The sequence below is a fragment of the Mus musculus genome, chromosome 7 (assembly GCF_000001635.26).
Source record: "Mus musculus strain C57BL/6J chromosome 7, GRCm38.p6 C57BL/6J".
NCBI classification, from domain to species: Eukaryota; Metazoa; Chordata; class Mammalia; order Rodentia; family Muridae; genus Mus; species Mus musculus.
The window spans coordinates 132,238,714-132,263,230 of NC_000073.6; the positions used below are offsets into that span (position 1 = coordinate 132,238,714).

The following is a 24,517-nucleotide window of genomic DNA, read 5'->3' on the forward strand; positions in this document are numbered from 1 at the left end:
TGACCTCTGAGGGCTCCAGGTACACACATGATATATATCTATATCTATATCTATATCTATATCTATATCTATATCTATATCTATATCTACACATATACACATACATGCAAACAGAACAAACATAAACATAAAATAAAACAAATAAATCTTTTTAAAAATAAAAAAAAAAGATATGGTTGGATTCATTTGGAGAAACCAAGGAAGGGGGAAACCACTAGACACTGCAAAGTAATTCTAAAGCTCAGGCTCATGCCAGCCATCAGGGGAGCCCTGCTGGTAGTGAGATGGTGTCCTTTCACCTTTGGGCCACCTGAGAGTTCATTTCCATCTACTCTGTGGGCTGCCTTCAAGGCCCATCGCTTGTCCTAAGTAACTACATACAGGGACTTCTGTTTCCTGGAACTCTGCCACCATCATTTCCGGTCTGGGTTCCTGTGTGATACAAAAGGGCTTGGGTCTCCTCTTTCTTGCTGTGACGTGTCAGAAGAGCAGGAGGAATGGGGGCCCCTGTACCTGTAGCAATTGTATTATGGGAAGATGCCCCAGGGCAGGCTAGCTGCTGCTGCAAATGATGCTCTACCACCCCATTCCAAATGTCTGGGTCACCAGCTGCTCACACGCTCAACCTCTGGTCACTAGACCACCGGCTCCTCACTCTTCTGGACCTCCAAGCCCGTAGGACCCAACCAAAATCATTCCCATGGCCCAGTGTCAAGGGTTATACAAGACAGAAAACTAGCCTTACAGTCCTGTCCCTCTTAGGAACAGAAGACAACCACATTAATGCAAGATATCTCTAGGTGGCTGTGATGGTTTGTATATCCTTGGCTCAGAGAGTAGCACAATTTGGAGGTGTGGCCTTGTTGGAGTAGGTGTGTCACTGTGGGTATGGGCTTAAGACCCTCACCCTAGCTGCCTGGAAGTCAGTCTTTCACTAGCCACCTTCAGATGAAGATGTAGAACTCTCAGTTCCTGCACCATGTCTGCCTGGATGCTGCCATGCTCCCACCTTGATGATAATGGGCTGAACCTCTGAACCTGTAAGCCAGCCCCAATTAAATGTTGTCTTTATAAAAGTTGCCTTGGTCATGGTGTCTGTTCACAGCAGTAAAACCCTAACTAAGACAGTGGCCAAATGAAAGACAAAATAGGTCTAACTCTTAAATGGAAAATAGAGTGTCTATATTCAAGCCCACCACCAGCTTTCAGAGAGGGGGGGGAGGAAGGAAGGAGGAAAGGAAGGAAGGAAGGAAGGAAGGGAGGGAGGGAGGGAGGGAGGGAGGGAGGGAGGGAGGGAGGGAGAGAGAAAGAAGGAAAGGAAAGGAAAGGAAAGGAAAGGAAAGGAAAGGAAAGGAAAGGAAAGGAAAAAGAAAGCTAATTCACTGGCTAAGAGTTCTGAATTCCATTGGTGGCCAAATATATTTCAAGAAATACTCAGTTAACAAAACTCCTAAGCCAGGTCATTAAACAGAACTATAGGAAATGTCCCATGAAGAAGAGTGGCCTGGCCTGACATTTAGAGCCTCCACAGTTGTCCTTGGGTGACTTAGCCACACCCAAGCAGCATACCTCACTTCCATATGTGCCTCTGCATGGTCAGTTAGAGGAACCTGAGACCTGGTATCCTCAAGCTGAAGGCAGGCCATGAGCCTCTGACTCCAGAGACTCCCAAGCAACACCAGCCACGATGCAATACCCCAGCCATTCTCAACCTGTGGGCCGTGACCGCCGCCCCCCCCCCCCCCGCAAGCATCTATCTCCAAAAGTATTTACATTACAATTCCTATCAGTAGCAAAACTGCAGTAATGAGGTAGCAACAAAAATAATATTATGGTTGGGGTCACTACAACACGAGGAACTGTATTAAAAGGTCACAGCTTTGGGAAGGTTGAGAACCACTGCAATAGTCAGGCCTCCACATTCCATGTCCTAGCCACCTACTTGAGTGGCTTCAGAATTCAACCCATCTCCTCTTCTCTTTCATTGATACCTCTCTGGCCCCTCAGCAGTGTGGGTCCTCCATCATTATAGGCCCACTGGGACAGTACCTACCTTCCCCTTTGGGATACAGTCACTTCCTGAGATGGACTGGGCTTCCTTCAAGCCTCCTCCCCAGAGCTTGCCCACTGTCCCATGCACCATGCTCCAATCAGTAGTTACTAAGTGAGCAGGAACTGAGCTGGTACCTCTTCAGGAGTTTCTTGGCCTCACACAGCTCATCTCTTCCTATTTTACATTTAACCCAAAGCCCTCCCCCCACCCCCCACCCCCGCTAAGGAGCCTACATGCCATGGGGCAGGGGAGCATCTCCCTCAGAGGGTGAAGTGCTCATAAGTGCTTGTTCTGCAAGCATGAGGACCTGAGTTTACATCTGCAGCATGCCCCTAAAAAGCTGGGTGTGGCAGCATGTGCCTATAACCCCTACACTGGGAAGGAAGAAATACACAGACCCACGCACTACCTGGCTAGTCAGTCTAACCAAGACTGCAAGCTGGGTTCAGTGAGATATCAGAGGAAGATACCGATGTTAGCATCTTACTTGTACACATGTACACGTGTGCTCGCTCGCTCGATCGCGCGCGCGCGCGCGCGTGCGCGCGTGTGTGTGTGTGTGTGTGTGTGTGTGTGTGTGTGAAAGCCCATATCCCTGAAGTTTGTGCTGAGCCCCACCCCCCCACCCCCACCTGAAGCATGACACATACCCAGGTTTAGAAACTGGAAGACCTTGTGCATGGTATACTTGACATTGGATGCGTGGTCTTCCAGACGGAGAATGAGGAACTGCTCCTTACTGAAGACAGTCAGCCAATCCAGGAGGTACACAGCATACAGGCCAACCTGGAGCCTCACCTAGGAAGGAGGAAGAGGGTGTTACTGCGGGAAAACCTTCCCCAGACCTGGGAGGTGCTTTTCCAAAGCACGATGGATCAACTCTTTGTAAACTAACACAGAGTCACCTTAGCCATCAACTACCTTCCTACATCAAATCTTAACACAAGGCACTCTGTGCCACATGCGCGAAGACTCCCCACTCTTAGGGTTGCATTAGTCTTCACACAGGTGGCTCCAGCCTCTCCTCACAAGTGAGAAGCACAGGAAGGCTCTTAAGGGCAGACATGGTGTTTGCATAACGTGGGTGGCTGTCTCCCTGCTGTCGATCAGGCTGTGAAAAGTCAAAAACAGACACCTAAAGGCAACCTAGACACTGTAATCCATGGGGACAACCATGGCCATGGAAGTGTGTGATGTACCCCAAATGTACGCATGGGTTGGGGGGGAGGGTAAAACCAACGCATAGGAAAGCCTTCCTCCTCCCCTCAGACTCATATCTCAAATCCTTACCTGGTTCCTTCTCTCATGCCAAACTACAAGCTTAGAGTAAAGAATTGACCCACTCAAAGATGGGTCTGGTATCTGCCCTCTGCCCTCAGAGGTGACCACTGAAGGCCCTCCCTGGCTTGCATTGTTCAACAGGAGAATTTTATGTCAAGCTAACACAATGACTTCAGATGGATCTCTGTATGTGATGGAGGCCCAGTAAGAATTCCGGACACCGCAGCTTGGGGTGACAAGGTTCCTCGTTGTGGTCATGTGATCATGCATCTATCCTGGCGAGGAGGTGCTGACTCTGAAGGGGAGAAGTGCACTAGAGGCTCTGCCCTTCACTTTCCCTCGCTGATGTGACTCGGAATCCCTGCCATGCCATGAGTTGTGGCCAGGGTCACAGTAGCCTTGGGTGTGTCCTGTGAACCCTGCTCTAGAGCCAAACTTGAAGATGGTTGGTGACTTTACCCAAGAACTCACAGCTGATATCAGAAGGGAGAGCGACTCACCCCAGCCACCTCCCTACTCACATCCCCCTCTCTTTGTCTACTCACAACAGCACCTGCTAAACACCCTCAGGCTCCTGGATGGATCTTCCATCAATCACTTCTACCCTCTGTCCTCCCTCTGTCATGGTCATATGCTTTGTAAAGCTGTGAGCAGGCCTAGGCTGGCCCTGGCTCAGGCCCTGAGACTCTTCATTTGGAAGCTGCTTTCAGCTCCTTTCATTCTTCCTCCATAGCACCTCCCAGTTCTAGGCTCCTCCTCCTAGCTCCTCCCAGTTCATTTTTCCTCCATAGCTCCGCCCACTTCTAGGCTCCTCCTCCTAGCTCCTCCCAGTTCATTTTTCCTCCATAGCTCCGCCCACTTCTAGGCTCCTCCTCCTAGCTCCTGCCAGTTCATTCTTCTTCCATGGGCTCCTCCCAGTTCTAGGCTCCTCCTCCAGGCCTTTCTGTTTTGGGCAAACACTCTTCACAGTTCTCCCTGACAAACTTGATTTTGCAATTCCTGGGGGGGCAGGGCCATCGAGTCACCAGGGGCAAAGCCTTGTGTCAGCATTCACGGTGGCTCTTGGTGGAACTGCTGAACTCAGTGTTGACAGCACACTGAGGAAACATCTGACCAAGTGCACGAAGGTGCTTACTGGGTTCATCTCCAACTACTCCTTTTCCCTTGCACCGTTTTTTTCCCCCTAACTGTGCAGGAAGCTGCAAGGGAAGGAGAACGATCAGAGCAAATAGCTCATCAGGACTGAAAGAGCCGAGCATGCCTCAGCCCCAGCAACACATACACAGGCAGACTCCAACCTCGAGTAGACGTGCGAACACCATGCTAGGGCAGGGACTCACAGGCTGTTTGCCATCTCTTCCCAGGCTTACAGTCAGCTTGGCCTCATCTCTTCCAGAGAAATTACTTTTTATAACTTGACAACTTTCCAGCAGGAAAGGAAGTAACTGGCAGGGACAGGACACTGGTGTTTTAGAGGAGTGGCATCCTGTCCCTGTATCTGCCCCAGGGACAGAACAGCTTCTACAACCATCTTGGTGAAAGTCCACCACTGCCCTCAAAGACCTGTAGAGTCCTGACTGTATAGGACCTTCCTCACAGGCAGATATGGTCCAAGGAGGGAGGACATGGGACTCCTACATATGCACTAGCTCTAAGAAGTGAGTGTACTTCCAACCCACTGGCTCTAGAACCCTTTCCCTCAGCCAGGGAGCACTCTGGGCCCCTCAGGAACACCATCTATGCATGCAAGACCACCGCCGTGACTGGGAACCAGACAAAATCTCATTTCCCCGACACCTGTCCATAAGGAGGGAACCAAAATAGAACAAGAATCAAAACAGAACCGGTGTAGAGAAGCTATTTAGGGCCCAATTCATGTAAAATCAGAAACCACCAAGGCCAAGGGGAGCACCAAGGTCAAGGGGAGCACCAAGGTCAAGGGAAGTACCAAGGTCAAGTCAAGGGGAGTTTTTGAGCTTGTGGATGCTTGATGACTCGCTGATAAAAATCCAAGACCAAGAGGGCAGGGCTGTCTGCCTGGACTCAGCAGTTAACTCCTGACGACAAAGCCAAGTCAGGTCAGTCCCTCTGGATGTGACACTTGTTCTACCACAGAGAAGCTCTGGCAAAGAATGAGCACCCTGTGGGTTCCATAAGGTGCCTGGGGGGGGTTAGGGAGCACCTGATGGGGAGCCCAGAGAACGCCTTAGGGAGGCACAGGATCCTAAGGGCCTTGAGGAGTCTAAAGACCACTGGGGACCATTGTATGGGAATCCCAGGAGGCAACTAGGAGGGGTCCAGAAAGCACCTGAGGGCAACTAAGTTTGAGCTAAAGCTGGTCACAGACCCAACTCTGCCCCAGACAAGAACCACCCCAATCTTCTTGTTCCCTCAATTTCATCGGCACCCCCCCCCCATCTATCCTCCCTCCCTTCTGTTTCTCAGCCCCCCCACTCAGACATTCATTTCTTCATCCATTCAGCAAATACTGTGAGTTCCCACAGTGTATCAGGCACCACACTAGGCAGTGGAGATGTGAGGCCAGTTAACAGGCATGGCCCTGACTGCTTAGAGATACCTCTAAACTGATAAGGGGACAGACAACTGTCATCACCAACTGTGACCCCTGCTATGGCGTGAGGGCGGGGGGCGGAGGGGAGAAAGTGGATCAAAGTAAAGAAAAATCTGAAGGACAAGAAGCTCTTGGATTGGCAGGGGAAGCCTATCGTGAAAGAGGCATGGAGAAGGCCCCGGAGCCCGTGGTTCCCATACCGGAGCACACGCACATGCGCAGAAGGTCTGTTAGGCAGCCAGGTTTTCCCAAGCACGTGGTTCCCGTACCAGAGCACACGCACATGCGCAGAAGGCCTGTTAGGCAAACAACTCTTCCCATCTGCACTCTCCCCCAAGACTTAGATGAATGTCCACAGCCGAACCCTCCATATATGACATCTAAGAGGAACCTTGCATTTCTGATCAGCTCTCAGGGACCTCTCTTTATGAGTCCTGCCCAAAGGCCACAGCCACCTGAGGACCTAAATGAGGGGAGAGTTGCCATGACACAGTAATGGGGCAGGAAAGACTGTAGGGAAGGGAGGAGTCATATGAAGGCCTTACTTAATATAGGCTATGCATGACTAGCCGCAACGGCACACCTGCCGTGCCAGGACTCAGGAGACTAACCACATGCCCCACGCTGTAGATAGGATGCATCAGCAGCTAGAAGGGAACTTTTTCCCCATTCCAGAGGGGAGAAACCATCTCCCAAAACAATGTGCTCACCATCCTTAACTGCCCGCCCCTCCTCCCCCACCCCCTATGCCCCGCAGAGTCACCCGTCACTGCCATGGCACGGCCCTGGAGCGCTCCTTAAACAAGCAGTGCTAAGCTATGGTTGTTGTCATGCTAAAGCCTGTCATAAATGAAATTTGAAGTGGATGCCTCCTGCTGTCTCAGAACCATTTTTAAGAGCAAGAAAAGGAAGACAGATTTCAAAGGCTATCCAAATTGTTGTTAGCTGCAAATAGAGTACACCTTCAGTGAGCCTCAGTGTCCCCATCTGTAAAATGGGAACAACTTCAGAGGTCAGTGAGGAGCTAAAGTTTAGGAGAGTACCCAGTGAGCAACAAACTGAAGTGAGATACTTCCTATCTTTCACCAATGGACTTGACAAAGATTAAATAAGAATGTATCTATCACACCCAGAGGTAGAGAGACTCACACGGCAACCCATGAACTTCCTGTCCAGTCACAACGGTGTTTCCATGTTCAGTTGGCCTGAAGACAGCAAAGAGAGGAAACACACCAGGCATGCCCCTCTTCTCTGTGGGAGGATGTAGCTGAGGATATCCCCCTCTTCTCTGTGGGAGGATGTAGCTGAGGATATCCGGTCTCTAGGAAGCCTATTTAGAGGCAGCCAGGATGCATGTAGCTTGGCTCTGCATTTCCTAGGGCGTACCTCGGGGTGGGATGAAAATACCACCACATCCACAGCTGTTTATATCGGATGCTGATCCTTTGCAGGGCAGGAGAGGCCCTGGTTCCCAGCCATGAAATCCAACTATGCCTGTGTCAGGACTCCAAAGCCCTGCCTCTCTCTACCCAAGACATCCAGCCAACTTAGGCTGGTATGAGCCTACATCTGCCCCTCCCTCTCTGAATTCTCAGGAGATCTCTGAGAAGAGAGAACTGGGTGGTAGCTGCTTCAGTGACTGTTGCTGCCTCTTCTAAGGAAACATGTTAACTTAGCCGAGGGCATCACCCCTCACTCTTCATCTGGCCTGTTCCTGCTTCCCTCCCTCCGCCCCTGTTATCCCACCTACGCTGCAGGCATCGTTGCAGAGTTCCACAGCATCATCAAACCCAAGAAATTCCAAAAGGACCAGAGTGGAAGCAACCCTGAGGCAGGCTGCCTTCGAGCACATCTGAATTCTCATAACTGACGACCTGCCTTCTCCCACCTGCCTTCCCCCACCCTCCAGAGCCTGCTGCTTGGAAACCCTAAAGAAGAAACTTCTGGAGACACACCAGAGCCCTGAAGAAAGCTGGGGTTTCAAAGCCTAGACTTGAGCCTTGGATTCCCCCCATTACTGGGTAGCTGGCTACAAAAGGCAACCTGACAGAGCCTTGGAAGCCCCGCCTGTGTCAGCAAGCTCCAGCAATAGTGGGGCCTGCATCAAGGCACAGCCTTAGGCTGCTGGGCAGCCAACGCTGGCAGAGTCCATCATTTTCCTATCAGGTTTGAGCACTTTCACCCCTCGGTGGGCTCTACCTAAGTGTGCCAGGGCGCAGCACCATAGTTTGTCAGTATGGCACATGTAAATGACTCCCAGTCTCCCGTCCCTATACCAGCCTAGAATAAAGCAATTGAATTTCAGAGAGGCTAAGACACACGAGCAAAGCCAGGGAAAGCCAGAATGAACCCACACCGCAGTCTGCCTCCAAAGCTTGCCTGACTGAAAATGTGGTTATCTATGTTGAGTCTTCCTTGCCAATGCAAACTACAATGCATACAAGAAGACAGCCCAGACTCCTGCTTGCTGGCCCTGGCTTAAGAAAAGATGGACAGAGTAGCCAAGCAGAGAGCCTGACATCTTTCCCCTGAGCCTCACTGCCCTGAGGTGGGGCGTGCTAGTCATCTACATCTGTGAATGCCGGATGTGGGACACAGCATACATCGGGCAGGAGGCTACCTGATGTAAGAGCCCTGCTAGGGAAACACTTAGGCCTGGGAGCCTTGTGTGGGAGATGTGACCTCAGGTAACTTAAGAGGATTCACCTCCAGCAAGAGATTTTACATAAGACTGGAAGGTTAGAGAAGGATAACAAGGGGTAGCGAGAACATTCTGCAGTGGAGAGCCTGCTGGAGCATTCCGTCACTGGTGGGTAATTCTGAAAGCCAATGCTATGAAGATTCTCTGAAACAACCTAAGGACTGGGTGTCCTCCTGTCTGCCAGCTCTAATTGCAGAGCCTTACTAAATGGCAGCCCTCCTAAGCGCACCCTGGGTCTCTAGGAGAGGCAGGGGGATTCAGGATGCAAAGTTTCTGGGTGACAGGCAAGGAAGGAGGGACACAGACAGCAGGCTCAGAGGCCCCAGCTGCTGCTGTGCCTCTCTCAGCCGGGAGCATTTTTCTTCCACATTAGCCACTGCTCAGAGGCAGCTGGCTGGGTGTCATTTGCACATTCAAACACTCCGTCCCCATCCCCCCACCTCCCTCCCGTCTCTGCACTAAAACCCTGTTCACAATGCCCCGCTGCACACAATAGCACCAGAGTGGGCCTGCTCTGTATGGGCTGCCCTGGTGAATACGCACGGGCATGGCATTGTTCAGGGTGTTGTTGTAGACGCAGGCGCGCAGTGAATAATCCAGCATGCAATTTTCAAACAGCTGCAGAGCCTCCGTCACTTTCTCGTGGAAGTCATCTGCAGATTTATTGGAACTTGCGAAGTAGAGATAGTCTGAGTACAACCTGCGAATAAAATAAATGGATAATCTTACCATCCGAGGGTGTGAAACCACACCACGTGGGCGACAACAAAAATCGGCTAGCCATTACATTAGCTGGTTTGATTTATTAAAATACAACAATTTTCCTCCCTTTCTTTCAAATGAGCCCCCTCCGTTCTTGCTCCCACCTGTAACATACCACCCACCCTTCCTGCTCAGATACATCTACACTGCCCCCAAACACTGACCAATACTGTGTTTTATTGTTAGTTGGTGATTTTGTCTCTTTCTCTTGTTAAATTTATTTTATTTATTAGCAGAGTGTGGGGAGGCCATGCAAAGGCCATCGTACAGGTGTGGAGACCAGAGGACAGCTCTGTGCAATCAGGTCTCTCGTTCACCTTTACACAGGTTCCACAAATGAAACTCGTGTTCCGGCTTGTTGCTAGGCCACCTTGCCTATATCTGCTTTAAGAAACAAACAACAAAACCCCGCAGTTATTTTGGGGGAGTGGGGGTGGCAGAGCAAGTCACAGCACACATGTAGAGGTCAGAGGACAAGACGTGGTTCTCTCCAACCACCATGTATGTGAAGAGGCTGAGCTCTGGCTGCTAGCCCTGGCAGAAGGTTCCTCTACTCACTGAGCCATCGTACCTCGCTGTTTAAAATTCCTTCTAGTTACCTCAGAAAGAGACTGTCCTTGCAGCCAGGCTTCAAAAGTCACTCCACAGCAAAGAGAAGCCAGGAAACACTCTGTACTGTCCCATCCCCTTCTTTTAAGAGGAACCCAGGGCACCTGTGATCCACACAAGGTTACAACCCCATGTGAAATTCCTGACTTTTCCCATTGATATCCTGAACGTCTAAAGTTACATTTAAAATTGTGCATGGTGGCTCATGCCTCTAATCCTCCCCGGCTAGGAGGTGGAGGTAGGGGATCACTGATGTTCCAGGTCTGGAGGGATAGGTAGCGACTTATCAGGACAATTTGGGCTACAGAATAAAAGTCTCACACATAGGCATGGAACCCCCTGCAGACGGATATGTTTGCAAGTCCAAGCAAACACCACATATATGTGCAATTGCATGTAACCACATTTTCCACAGGAGTTGCCAGTCTCCCTTGACAGTTACTGGTTCATCTTTATGTTTGCAATGTGCCGTGTTCGCATGAATCTTGCTGTTAAAGGAAAATTTATGAATGGTGAGGACCTGTGATCCCAGCACTCACGGGTGCTGAGGAAGAAAGATCTTGAGTTCAAAGACAACCTGAACCACATAGTGAGTTCAAGGTCAGCTTTGACTACATATCTAGACCCCTAGGACAGGCAGGAGAGGAGAGAAGACAGGAAGAGGGGAGAAAGGGCCAGCAGGGGAAGTAGGGGAGGAAAAATTCATAGGAGGCAATTAGCTCCTTCAACTAAATAAAACTGTTGAAGTTTTGGTTGTAGACATTGCTAAGCTGGTTTGGCTATAACGCACTCCAATTCCCAAACCTTGACCACTGCTTGACCTGATCCTCTGACAGTGAGCCTCCTAGCCCAGCCAATGTGTAGTTAGCCTGCTGAGGGAGGAGTCCTGGTGCAGCAGTTTAGCCAGGCTCCCTCTTACTCTCGATGTTCCTTGGTGACTTTCTGCTCCTAGCCCTGCTTCTTGCTTACAAATCCCCACTTCTGCTGGGTTCCAAGCTGAGCTCTCCTCTGCAGCAGAGCCCCATCGCAGCAGTCCTACACCCCTGACAACAGCCGGAAATGAAGTCTGTCTGAATGTTTCAGCAGATGTTGGGATAATTTCTTCACTTTGAGAACTCCCGGGACGTGTTTCTCACCCCGTTTCTGCTTGCAGAGGGAGTAAGAATTACCCCCACTTTCATCACTTTGTTTTTCCAGATGTTTCTCTCCCCACTCCTCCTCCAAACACCTGCCCATAGGGGCTCCCCCAGCTCTGTAGGACTCCCTTCATGAAACCCTAGCTGTCGCCTCCTACCAAGAGCGATGCTGGGCTGCCATCAAGTGACTGCGGCCCTATGGCATGCTGCCCTCTCCCCCCAGTTGTGTGCTCTCTAGTCCCCTGCATCTCCAGCTTGACACCTCTCTTTCCCGTGAGTCTCCTCATCCTTGTGTTTCTCGGAGAAGGATATCTTCACTAAGCATCACCCCATGTCTCCACGTCCACTGAGCTACAGGCATGCTACAGAGGCCATGGCCCCCCGCCAGGCCTGCTGCAGAGCACTTTTGCTATTCTCACCCAGGATGACACCATAGCAAGCCAAGTGACATTTCATAGGGATCCCCGAGTGTTCTTTTAGGATGTCTTAGGGTGTTTGGGGTTCCTCAGAGGTTGCCTAAAATCAGACACAGGTTGGGAGACTGCTTTGCTTACCTCAGCCTGGCCAGACCAGCTTTTCAAAAGACCTTGCCTTGGGCCAGCAAAATGGTTCGATAGATAAAAGTGACTGTCACCTAGACTGTCAATCTGAGATCAATCCCTGGGACCCGTATCGTGGGTCAAGGGTCCTTGTGTACACAGATAAGCACTGGAGAAGCCAGGAAAGTTAAGCAGGCTTGTCTCTTCAGATAAAGGAAATGTTTACCTGTCTTCCACCCACTGCTTGGAAAGGCTGTAGCTTACAGCATGGCGGTCCTTTTCTATCTGCACCACCAGGTTTTACCAGAATCCCCCGCCATATTGTATTTGTTTATCCGAGAACCTTTCCCACCAAATCTTGAACATTGTTTCTTAGTTCGTAAAACCCATTCTTATGAGCGGTGGCATTTGTATTTTACAATGGTCTAAGTAACCTCTCTGTTATCTCAGGGCCAGGCCAATCCTGACCCCCACAGGTAATCTGTTTACCTCAAGCATTCTTCTCCCACCCTTATCTTGAGCATTGTTTCTAAGTCAACAGCACCCATCTTTCAGGAGGTACTTTGTAAAAGTATGTACTTTGTAAAAAAGTTTCAGCATACATACATCTTAAGCTTTGTGTGCACAGGGGACTGAGTTAATTGTCATCAGGAATTTCCCCCACCCCCCCCAAAAAATTGTGCTGTGCTTAAATATGGCTACACTATACCATCTGATGTCAGACTCCATAAGTATGAATCAATGATGGCTAACTAGAGTCAGACTGAACTGCGTTTCAGTCTTGCCTCTTCTCGGATCCTTCCACTGCTGGACTTAAGAGATTGCAGGGACCCCCACAGGACCCACATGGTAGAAGGAGAGAACCAACTCTGGAAAGTTATCCTATGACTTTCACATGCACATGTTGGCACGTGAGTGTGCACGCATGCGTACATACACAATCACAATGCCAATTAAGAAAAAAGAAACAAAACAAAACAAACCACCATGACTCTCTAAACAACTTGCTTCCCAGCACTCCATGCTTTCATGAGCCATGAGCAGAATGATCCCCAGAGTTCATATATCCACCCAACTAAACCAATGCTGGTGGCCCCAGTATCGGTTGAACTATTATACTTGAATGAGAACATGTCCTGCAAGGCAATCAGTTACAGCTAGTAATCACATTTGCATGGACCTCGGCACACAGGCCAGTCACATGAGCTGAGACTGAGGGAAACACTTGGAAATATGTATGATGGGGTACCCCTCCTGCTTCATGCATATGATGGGGTACCCCCTCCTGCTTCACGCATATGATGGGGTACCCCTCCTGCTTCACATGTATGATGGGGTACCCCTCCTGCTTCATGCGTATGATGGGGTACCCCTCCTGCTTCACGCATATCTTAGCATCTCCGGCAATCAATAGTATTGCTCACCCCAAGAGACTGTGCCAGAGAAAATGACAGTTGCAGCTGTTCCAACTCTCAGTCAACCCCGCATGTAATCCGCCCAAGCCAGACCCTTACTCAGGATGCCCACAGAACTACTACAAAAACTCCCTCAGAAAAACCCGGTCATTGGCCCAAAGTTTCCTTCTGACATTTATCCCCCTATGGTAATAACCATTCTTAGAGGCATTTGATTTATAAATAAAACAAGAGTAATTAAAGCCTGTCTCAATTCTTGTTTACTTGGCTTTTTTTGTTTGTTTGTTTATTTGTTGTTAAATGCCTGCTGAGTCCATGAAGTTCTTCAGAGATGGGGAAGTAATCCCTGGGTGTTAGGGTTTGAATATGACTGTCCCAGAGAGTAGCACTATTTGGAAGTATAGTCTTGTTGGAGTAGGTGTGTCACTGTGGGTGTGGGCTTTAAGACCCCCATCCTAGCTGCCTGGAAGTGAGTGTTCTGCTAGCAGCCTTCAGATGAAGGTGTAAAGCTATCAGCTCTGCCTGCACTATGCCTGTCTGGATGCTGCCATGCTCCCATCTTGATGATAATGGACTGAACCTCTAAATCTATAAGCCAGCCCCAATTAAGTGTCCATATAAGAGTTGCCTTGGTCAAGGTGTCTCTTCACAGCAGTAAAACCCAGACTAAGACACTGGGGAAACACTGGATGTGTTCAATGTTCCATCCTACCTACACTCCACCAAGGTAAGGTATGGGTAAGGTACCCATAGCTTTGCATGTTTGGGGTACCCAGAGGCAAACTCATGTATACTATCTTTTAGCCTTTTAAACTAGTGGAGGCAACTTTCATGGCAAAGTGAAAGGAGACTTATGGGGCAGAGATTGGACTCTGGTAGCCAATTATAGAACACCAAAAGAGCACCAAAAGCCACCAGAAGCTATAAGCCTAGGCCAGACAGATTCAGACTCAGCAAAGGGTATAAACCTATGACATCCTGATTTCTGACTTCCAATCTCCATACCAGGATAGAAAATAATGTCTGTTGCTTTAAGCCACTGAGTGTGGGATGATTTACTGGAGCAGCCCTAGAAGAACCCCACAGTCCCTAACCCAAGGAAGATGATTCAGTACCACTCTCCTCCAGAGACCCTGAACATCAGTCCCAAATGTACAGAAAGGGCATGAGGTCATATTTCCATAAGGAAACAAGGAGGTGGGGTCACGGCAGGAACTGAGTCCTCCAAGGAACAAGGACAAAACATCAGCAAGGCTGATGACCATGGGTGAGTGACAAGCTGCTTGGATAATTAGAGCCCCTCAGAGAATGACAGCAAATCAAGAATGGGTATCTAACAGGACAGGAGTGTAGCAACATACAATGGAAGGACACAGACCTAAACACTCAGAGTTCTGGCTTTAACATCAATAGCACTGTGGTGACGTAGAAGACAGAGCGGTATGAATCATCACAGGACTGTAGGGACAATGATGCCACCTGAGGGTGCACTTACAAAAACAGCAGCAAAAGTCTGGGGAGGGTACAGGAAAGTGACAGACAATCTGACAGCTAAAGAGACACCTAAAGCTGTCAGTGCCGGGTGCCAGTTGGTACAAGGGCAAGGGCCGGTATCCTCAGGGAAATAAAGACTCAGGAGAATGGCTGGTCTTCTGAACCACTGAAGGACAGACAGACCCATGAGTGGGAAGCTAAGGCTTTACAAAAGGGGAATTTTCTCCAGGAGGGCAGAGGCTCCAGCAGCCTAGACTGGAAGGGATGAGGGGTTTACAGTAGCAAGCGGGGCAGGGTGTCTGAAAGCCCCCAGCCCTCTGTATCAGGGCCGCCCAACCCCCTCCTGCCATCCACCTCATCTCTCAGTCTCAAACCACTCTGAACAGATGGGTGTTACATTTGGCCAAGACTGTTTCCAACGGCAATTCCAAATATAAGCCCAAGAACACGCCAGACCTTCTGTGCTGTGGTTATTTTAGATGCCTGCTGGTGCAGAGCTGTAACCGTGGGCATGTGTGAGGGCCAGCCATGCCTTGTCAGTGCTGTGGAGGAACCCCAGGAGAGGTGGTAGAAGGTGTGTCTGTGGGCAAAAGAGGGCTCCTCTTAAAATTACCACTTAGTCCCACAGAGACAGACAACACCGTATCACATAATACCTGGGTGGGTAGCTCAATGCCATTGCTGCTCAGTTAAGGGGCTCTGTTCTAAGTTAGCAAAATTGGTGGTCAGCATACTGATGGCAGTTAAATAGAATCTGGGGCTGGGGTGTGGCTCAGTGCCTGAGTACTTGGTTGGCTTCCTTACTCTGTTTTACAGACTCCACAGTTGGGGCAGTGGGGGTGGGCAGGGGAGGTGGAGTAAAGCCCCTGTTGATCCCTGGTCTTTAAAAAGGCCAAATTAGGCTAGCCCCAGAAATCTTCTCCATTTCGAGCCCGCCACTATTCATGAGGGACTTGGTCCATGCTAGGTATAGCTCACAGGTTCTCATTCTGTCCCCACAACCGCTCCAGGAGATCCACAACCCTATCACAGGGAACTAGAGTTAAGACAGGTTCAGGGGCTCACTCCAAGTCACACATCACAGAAACAAACCAAGGTCTGCCCAGCCCCAAAGCCCACAGGCCCTACAGCCTCTCCCGACTTAGGGTAGGCGACAAGCCAGCGGCTAACCAAGGTGGGCACCAGCCATTGGAGTCAATGGTTTGAGGAGATCGTCTAATGTCTCTATCACTTTAGGTACCTGATGATTTAAAAAAAACAAAGAGTCAATTTTGTTCTAGAACTGCTTCCTAAGTCACAGTAGACTAAAACTGCTTAATAAGTCACAGGAGACTGGTATAATATTACAACAGGTGATCAAGCTACAGACACGATGACACGAGGAATGGCGCTGCCCATGGTCACAAAAAAAGCCAGTGTCACGGCGTGCCACCATGCTCATCTACAAAAATGACAACAGCAATAAATGGGCATTCTGGAGCCCAGCGTACATGGGCACATGCTGTGGTCGCTTATCACTCGGACAGGCTAATGGTGCTTGCATCGCTTCATAGCTGTCAGTACTGTTTGTTCCTAATGACAACCGGTCTCTTTATCACCCTCCTCTCCATATGGGTACTCTGCAGATGCAGGCTCCAGGTCACTAGTGTGGTGAAACCTCCCTCTGCAGCAGCTTTCTCTTTTCATAGTGTTTTTGCTCCTACCCCTTTTATAGGCAGATACAACCACGCACTATAGGACTCAGCGGACGAGTCAGTAGAACGTTGCACAACCAGCAACATGATCTGATTCCAGAACATTGCTCGATACCCAGTGAGCAGCAACTGATTTTAACACGAAGGGTCACGTCAGACATCACTCCATCCAGCTCACAGGCACACACCAAATCACAGCCTTCAACGTCAGGCTCAAATGCAGAAGTACAATGTTTGGTGGCTTCCCCTGGGAGGGCATGAATGCTCCTTCCAGTGGCTGCTCTGTGCCTGACTTCTCAGAGATACATTTTGGGAAAGAGTCCATGGCTAACACTAGTATCATGACCATTGGGTGTACTGCCTCCTCGTGAGCTGGCTTCCCCCAGAACGCTGTTTCCTCTCTCAGCTCCACAACCACCTCCACACACTCCCCCCACCAACCTGACACCCTCTCACGTCAATGGCTGCATTTCCTCACCCAAGAACCCCTGAAAGGTAGACACACTTGTATCTTCCAAATAACTCTTCACCCCATCTCCCCGTGTCATAGTCATGTGAGGGTCATAGATAATGGGACTCGGAGATGGATGCCAGAGCAGCTGGCCTCAGTCCCCATTTGCCAGCATCCATATTCTAATCACAGTCAATCCCAGACTCTGATATGGTTCATCAATAATCATAGATATCTTTCCTACAAGGGAAAAAATACCCTGGCCATTATATGTAGCTTAAAAGAAGCTCTTCTGTCTTCTAGAATTACAAACCATGACCATTCAAAAACTACGATGAGACAGGGCAGGCTGGGGCCGGGTTGGAGAAATGTCTAGGGTTACTTTAGGCCAGACAGGTGACACCAAGAAGGCACATGTTATCCAGTTAAGAGATGTACCATATCTAAGTGACACAAGGCTCCTCATTAGCTGGGACACTGAAGAGGGCTTTCCTTTTCCCACCCGCCATCGGGTCAGGTTTCTTGAGCAGAGGTGGGTTTTGTGTCTACCTCTGCATCGTCCAGTGTGTTCATCACACCAGAGTTCATGGAATGGGTGACAGTACAAGAACTTCTGGCATCCCTGTGACCTAGGGCTTACACAAGACCTCTCACTACTACCCACTTGTGATCCTGATGGCAGAGGTACTGTATAGGTGTCAGGCATAGAGAAGTCAGGCACGGAGCAGCCACTGGAAGGAACATTCATTCCCTCCCAGGAAGCCACAGAACAGTGTATTTTTGGCATTTGAGCCTGACATTGAAGACTGTGATTTGGTGTGTGTCTGTGAGTTGAAGTGAGTGACTTCTGACATGTCCCTTCCTGTCAAAATCAGGAGGCTCCAAGACAGCCTAGGTCTGGGGTGTGGGACCCTCATTTTGAATGAGTGGCTACCATACCAGAGCTGGTCAATGGTTGACATGCACTGACCTTCCTACAACATAGCCCTGGAATCATGTGTGACAAATCTGTGCAGTCCCCCAAGCTACTCAGAGTCCACTCCCAGATGCCAGCCCATCAGGACAGCCCCCCCCCTTCCCATCTCAGCAGGTAGAGAAACATTTTTCTTGTTCCACGGTACTTCCGCCACTGTCCCCACTGAATTGCCTTTTGCAAACAGTCTCTGTGAGAATAAGCAGGATGGCCAATGGCCTGGTAAATTTACTTTCAAAATAAAGTTTGAAAGCTGAAGGATAGAAGTCCCAAAGTCTATCTTCCAATCACAAGTTATAGCCCCTCATCTGGTGGTCACCCCCAGATAGTCTTCACATAGCATCCCAACAAAGACACAGGCTGGTATGTGGTATGGCTGCTGCAAATGACCCTTCTCTGCTCAGTGGTCTGAAGCCAGTGCTCCCAGGCCAGGAGAAGCCTGGATGGGAGGAAGGTTTTAGCAGCAAGTGGTCCCTACCTCAGGTCAAAGATCTGCAGTCACAGTCACTGGTAGGCTTCCATGGGCCAGCCCCTTCCCTAGTTCAGACATTGCTCTCTTGGATGCTAAACAAGGGAACAAGGCTGGTCTAGGCTTAGTCCCCCATCTCCTCATCTTTGCTGCTCACACAAAGTTTGCAAAACCAGAAATCTCTCCTCCTTTCTTACGAGAACAGCCCCTACCTACACACACACACACACACACACACACACACACACACACACACACACACAGACACTTCACCTGAAAGACTCACCTCATCCACAAAGAATTCACATTCAATGGCTAATGGATGAGAACTTCCCCAACCAGAAACAATGATGAAGGATGATCATAGCCGCCCCCCCCCCAAAAAAAAACCATGGAGTCATCTGATGCCTCTGTGGGATGCATCAGGGACCCACCCTTGCTCCCCCTGTCCTGTCTTCACAGAGTGGTTTGCTGAATCCAGTTTCATACAATAGCAGTCTTCAGTGCTCATGCTAGGATGGAGCCACCACAGGGGACAAATCCTTGGCTCTGTGAGACTCAGGTGTGATAGCTACTTACTCATCACGAAGAGGTAAGGAACATAAGGTGGGAGAACCTTCCACCTCATGTGTGCGTGTGTCAGACTCCCCCTCTCACCCACTGACAAAACTCCAGTGAGGCAAGATCTGAGCAGGGCATGGCACAGCACTCAGGTGAGTGAGCAGGGGCCCCAACCTTGCTGAAGCCTGTGCTCACACCTCCACTAGCCATGGACTCAACAAAGCAGATCATAGCTCAACATAGCTTAGCATCAAATGCTCAATCACATTTGGTGAGTGAATGTTATGCATACACATTTAATTAAATAACAGCCCACTCCCCCAGTTCACTGATGAGGAAATAAGACACAGATAGCTTAAGTTTCTTGCCTCAGGTGGCAAAGCCATGACTGGCAGGATCTGGAGGCAAGTTGTCTGGGTATCCAGGAGTGGTCCCTATGGTGCACCATACGCTTGCACATCTATATACACACTCAGTGGTAGAAGTTGCTCCCTGCCTGCATGCCTCCACATATTCTGCAGACTACGGGGACTCAATCAAGTCTACATCTCTATTCAACTGCTTGGCCTCACTGCTACTGTGTGCTCCCAGTGAGCATGGACAATTACAAAGGAGTGGGCACACTTCATTCATCCAACGCCTCCTTCCCTTCCTAGTCCATATGTAGATTAATTACTTACCCAGTCCAGACAGTCACTAAAAAGTCAGTTTATATAAGCAGATGAAGAACACAGTTCTCCAGGCTTCAAGGCCCAAGGGATTAGGGGTCAAAATGGAAGTCTACTTAATTGAGTAGAGCCCTGCTTCCCTGTAGACCCATCATCATGAAATATGGAAAGCAATCTTTCCTGGATGGTCAGTTCTGAGCATCGTGCTATGACAACACAGAATTAAAAACAAAACTGTAGACATATAAAAGCCTTAACAGATGGTACATGGCCCCTCTCCTAATGTCCCTTGAACAGAAGAAGGATGTGACAGGGGTACAGGAGTCGACATCTTCCTTATGAGCCATGCCTCATATAGACTGGGGGAGCGGTGGCGGCCCTGCATGAGGAAGCAATCTCTGCTCACAAACGAGAGAGAGAAGAGTGGGCCATTCCAGAGAAGGATTAAGTGAAGGAATTTCTGCTTGTCTGTTGGTGGCTTCTTTTTAATTAAGTGGACAATTTAGCCTAGGAAACCATTAGCTCTAAATTGCTGCAGTTTCTTACAGAGAGAATTCATGGCAAGCCTCTGCCATTCGAACCTCCCCCCACCCCAAGACTTCTTCATTATTCCTCTATCTCCCCCCAGGGTGGGGGTTGGATTTACTGCTTCTGTCTTTCTCTGGGAACTTAAAAGTCATTAGGATTAGCCTTCTCCAACCCCAGCACAGTTCAACCCCTCTGCCTTCAATCAGTTAACAGAAACAAAGGCTAACCGAAAATCAGAAACTACAAACGGTCCCTCCTCCACCTCAGCTGACTTGTAGAACTAAACGAACCATTTGGACCAATCCAGCTGGCATGGATCAGCCCAGGGAATCTCCCACGTGCAGAAGGCAAAGCCAGGGAACAGCTAAAGTAGGCCAAAGGCCCAGGAGCCAGTTTCACTAATGGGGACATGGGCTCTAGTGTTTGTTTCTCCAAGAGTAGCCTAAACACACACTATTTATCATTCTTTCTGGCTGAGATAGGAAAGGAGCTGAGCTGGCCACTCCAGATAGGCCATGAGCTATGGGTTTCAAAAGTCGAACTTCCCACTGTTGCGTATGTTTGGTAATGTTTAAGAAGCAGCAGAGCTGCGGCCCTCACTAACTCACAGCACGCACGTGACAGCTTCCCGAAGGCGCTGGAGCTGACATCAAGTTGAAGTTACTCTTCTCTGGGCTACAGGGCGGGTACCAGGTTTCCAAGCACCAGGTGGGAAATAAGCACCCAGGAGAGAGGCTAGACCAGGGCATGTGTCTGTGACACACAAAATATGGCAACAGTATTGGAATGGCACACTGGCGACTGATCATAGTTGGTCACTGATGATCAGCTAGCCAACATCTCCCTTGCTGCTTTGATGACATCATTAGCCATTCTGGAAAAGCCTACTGCCCAGGGATTGAGGGACACCTCCAGCTGAGTCAGAAAAGAAAAAGAAAAGAGCAGAGGCCTGTGCTCCAACAGCCCTGCGGAAACCCAGTTCTGCCACAACCATGTGAGTGTGGGACCTAATCCGCCTCCCTCCCAAGCCTTTGGATGAGACCCCAACATTAACAGACACCTTAACCCTGAAGGTGAAAACTCAGTGATGAAGCCAGTGATCTCCAGAGGAATCCCCAGAAACTCTGAGATAGTAAGTAGGCAGTAAGAGTTGTGACACCTTGGAGCAGCTTGTCACATTGCTAGCTACCTAACACTGCATGTCACCCACCTAACACAGGCCTATTAGGCATCCTGCCACCTCCCCCCCACACACACCATGCTCCAGAATTATCACATCGGTCACGGTCACGGTCATGACACAGTCGATATCTCCACCCCTGGACCACTATTGTAGCTTGCCACTCAACAGCTAAGCACCCAGCAGAGCACCTAACATGCAGCCAGGGATCATGAGTGTTTTCACTGATGACATATTTGTGCTAAGCTGAGGACAAGAAAGGATGAAAGTTTTCACCTTTGGTTTCTGGCAGAGGTCATTTGTTCCTTAACAAAAAAAAAAAAAAAAAACAAGCAAAAAGGAAACCAGAGCAGGCCAGTCAGTTCCACCACCAGCCAGGAAGGCAGGTACACCAGGTGCTACTTCCGGCCACAAGTCTGAGCCTCGCTAGCATGGCTGCCCTGATGTTCCAGGGCTCAATTTCCTGGCACTTCTGTCCTCAGAGCTGGAGGTACAGTACCAGGAAAGGATACTATGGGGCTCAATCTTCAACAAGAAGACATACGTCTCTAAATGTGACATCTCCTCTCCTCAGAGTGGTTTTCTCCTTGGATTACCTTCCATCCTTACCTGTATGGCAAACTCATACTCATCCTTCAAAACCCAGCCCAGAAACAGCTCCTCTAATTGACGGGTCCTTGGCGCTTGCAAGCTTTCTCCTCTCTCTCTCCCCTTTAGCTGTAGGACTGTGACAAACAGTGGCCACACATCTGTCTCTCCAGCTAGCCTGGGAGTTCCAGTAGACAGGTACTGGGGCCGGTGCACACAGAAGCCAGTCCGACAACTCAGTCCTCATTTGTCCAGAGTGCTTGCCAAAGCCTCGGTTCTCAGGCTTTGAAACTGGGCACTATCCGACCCTGCTCAGAACTAAGCAGCGGGAAGAACAGTCAGGAGGAGTGGAGTGATCAGAGAGAATGTTCTACCAGGGAATTTGGGCTGAGGTGGCATGGGGGATGGAGGAGAAGCAGCTGTCAAAATACCTCAGCGGGTGGTGAGGGTCAGTCCCCTCAAGCCTGTCTTTTGCAGAGTTACGCAATCCTGTCCACAGGAATGTACCCCAGCCCAGCTGTTCTGGGCCAGAAAAACCCAGCCCACTCCATGAAAAGAGGGTCAACTTCCTGCCTAGAAGAGAAAGTAGACATGGCTGCCTGGGGAACAACATGAATTGGTTGCCCCTTGGTATGGACCCAGGAGACTGCCCCAGAGAGATGGTCCTCTGTCCAGTAATCTTCCAAAGAAGAGCTGGAGCCCTTCTGGAGCCTCGTGAGGATTTGGATACTCAGCTCAGCAAATGGGAAAGGCAAGCATATGCTCTTGGGCAGCCATGAGAGAAGCTAGACTGCACACTTACAAGACCGTATGTACTCAAGGATGCAACACATGGCACATGCACGCATCTGATAGGAAAGAAGTCTGGAAGGATACACAGAACACGTAACTAATCATTCCGTACACGGGAGATCATACATGGGCCACTTCCCTTATAGCTTCAGATGCTATCCTTCCCTGTATACCTTTACAATAAGCACAGCAATTGTTAAAGTGGGGCCCAGGAAGCCATGCCATCTGAGGAAGAAATCAAATGGGCATTTCCTAGGGCTGTGGTAACAAAGTGCTACACAGTACTGTCACATGACAAGAAGCTCTTCATCCATCACTCAGGAAGCTAGATTTGTGAAATGTAGGTGTTTCCAGGGCTGGCTGCTTCTGAGGTTCCATGCCTCTCTCCGAGCCTTTAATAAAAGCGCCCTCCTTGGCATCCCTTGGCTTGAGACCACATCCTTCAATCCCTTCACACACGAAATCCCCCAATTCATCTGTGAAGTCCTAAATTCCAGATAAAGCTACCAGGAACCAGGATTTCAGCATATCTTACATGGGGCAGGGGTCATAATTCAACCCATAGGAAAATGGAAAATAAGGATCAAAAACTATAGGCATTGTCTGTGAGTGTCAGAGTTTAAAATAATTACATTAGTTTGTATGGCTTGGGAGAATAAATGGGGACAAGGCGTGGACAAGACAGATAGGAACCTGAGCTGTTCTGACCTAGACTGGCCATCTTGAGTGGAGACCCCCCTCACTCCTAGTGTGACAGGATGTGGAGGGCACAGCAGACTAAGTGACAAATGTCCTGGAAGTTTACTGCACACCTGACATCACCATCCTGGTACTGTCTGTTCAACTGCACCAGCCCTGCCCCATTCAGACCTGGGTAAGCCCCGACCTTATCAGCCGCAGAGCAGCCTGCCAGTCGAGTACTCCCTGTTTGGTTTCTAGGGAAACAGGGGTACATGTTCAGAGCTGAAGAAGAGCCACCAAGTAAAGAAACAAGGAATTCTGGGAGTCAGAGCACACAGAGAATCCCCACACCCCTGACACTAAGGATATCCCCAAAACCTAACAGCACTTGTATCCTTCATCACTTGGCTAGATTCCCCCCCAGAGGCTAACACCCACAGACCACAGTCAAAACTGCTGAGAGAGTAGACCACAATTTGTTTAAATGCACGGAGGATTGCCTTAAGAATAACATTTATGTAATAAGCAGAAGGAACGTCACAAGCTATTCCTGTTTATTATTTTTCTTAAACAAACAAATCTTATCTGCAAAGAGATGGAAGCACTGCACTCCCAAAAGCCCCTTCTTTTCACAAAAAATGCAAAACATGGCACACACACTCACACACACACACACACTCACACTCACACACACACACACACATACACACACTTACACACACTCTCACACACACACACACACACTCACACACACACTCACACACACACTCACACACACACACTCACACACACTCACACACACACACACACACACACACTCACCTCTCCACAGGATCCCTGAGCATAACAATGAGCTTGGCTTCTGGTTGAAAGGCATGGATGAAGTCTTGGGTCAGGAATGGTGGCTCGCCGTCTGTGCTGTTGTCATAGAAGAAGGTCCAGGCATTGTTATCCCACATTGTAGAGGCGCTGGCCTCTCCTGCAAACAGACACAGAGCAGATGCTGGGCGGTGGGGTATGAGCTCCCACTGTGAGCCAGAGGCCAAGCCTGGCTCCTGGGCCTTCCTCTTAAATAGCCATGACGGCAAGCTTATCAGCCATTGTTGGCAGATGGAACTCCCGGACTCTGATAAAAGGACAACTGGTCCCCACCCCTACTGGAGCCACCCCCAACCCCAGCTTCTTGCCTCAGAAGGAACAAAAATACAAACTTTATTAACACCTAGGACTTCAATTACACAATATTTAGCTTTGCTGGCAGCTCATAGCTCTCTGGCCTTTTAAGGCCCCACTGAGAATCCACTAGAAAGTTTCCTTCAAAATGTTCAGGAAGAGAAAAGAGTCATTTGGGGAATCTGAGCCTCAGTGGA

General features: G+C 49.4%; 1 protein-coding gene across 4 annotated transcripts in view; it reads right to left on the reverse strand.

Moving 5' to 3' along the window:
- Chst15 (carbohydrate sulfotransferase 15) overlaps positions 1 to 24,517 on the reverse strand; it is an 87,756-nt gene that overhangs the window by 2,935 nt on the left and 60,304 nt on the right. For all 4 annotated transcript variants that reach the window (XM_017312386.1, XM_006508332.2, NM_029935.6 and 1 more), the window contains 3 exons: positions 23,970 to 24,126; positions 9,151 to 9,307; positions 2,704 to 2,851 (listed from right to left, as the gene is read on the reverse strand). In XM_017312386.1, coding sequence (XP_017167875.1) covers positions 2,704 to 2,851; positions 9,151 to 9,307; positions 23,970 to 24,126 — 462 coding nt within the window. The remainder of the gene's footprint in view (positions 1 to 2,703; positions 2,852 to 9,150; positions 9,308 to 23,969; positions 24,127 to 24,517) is intronic.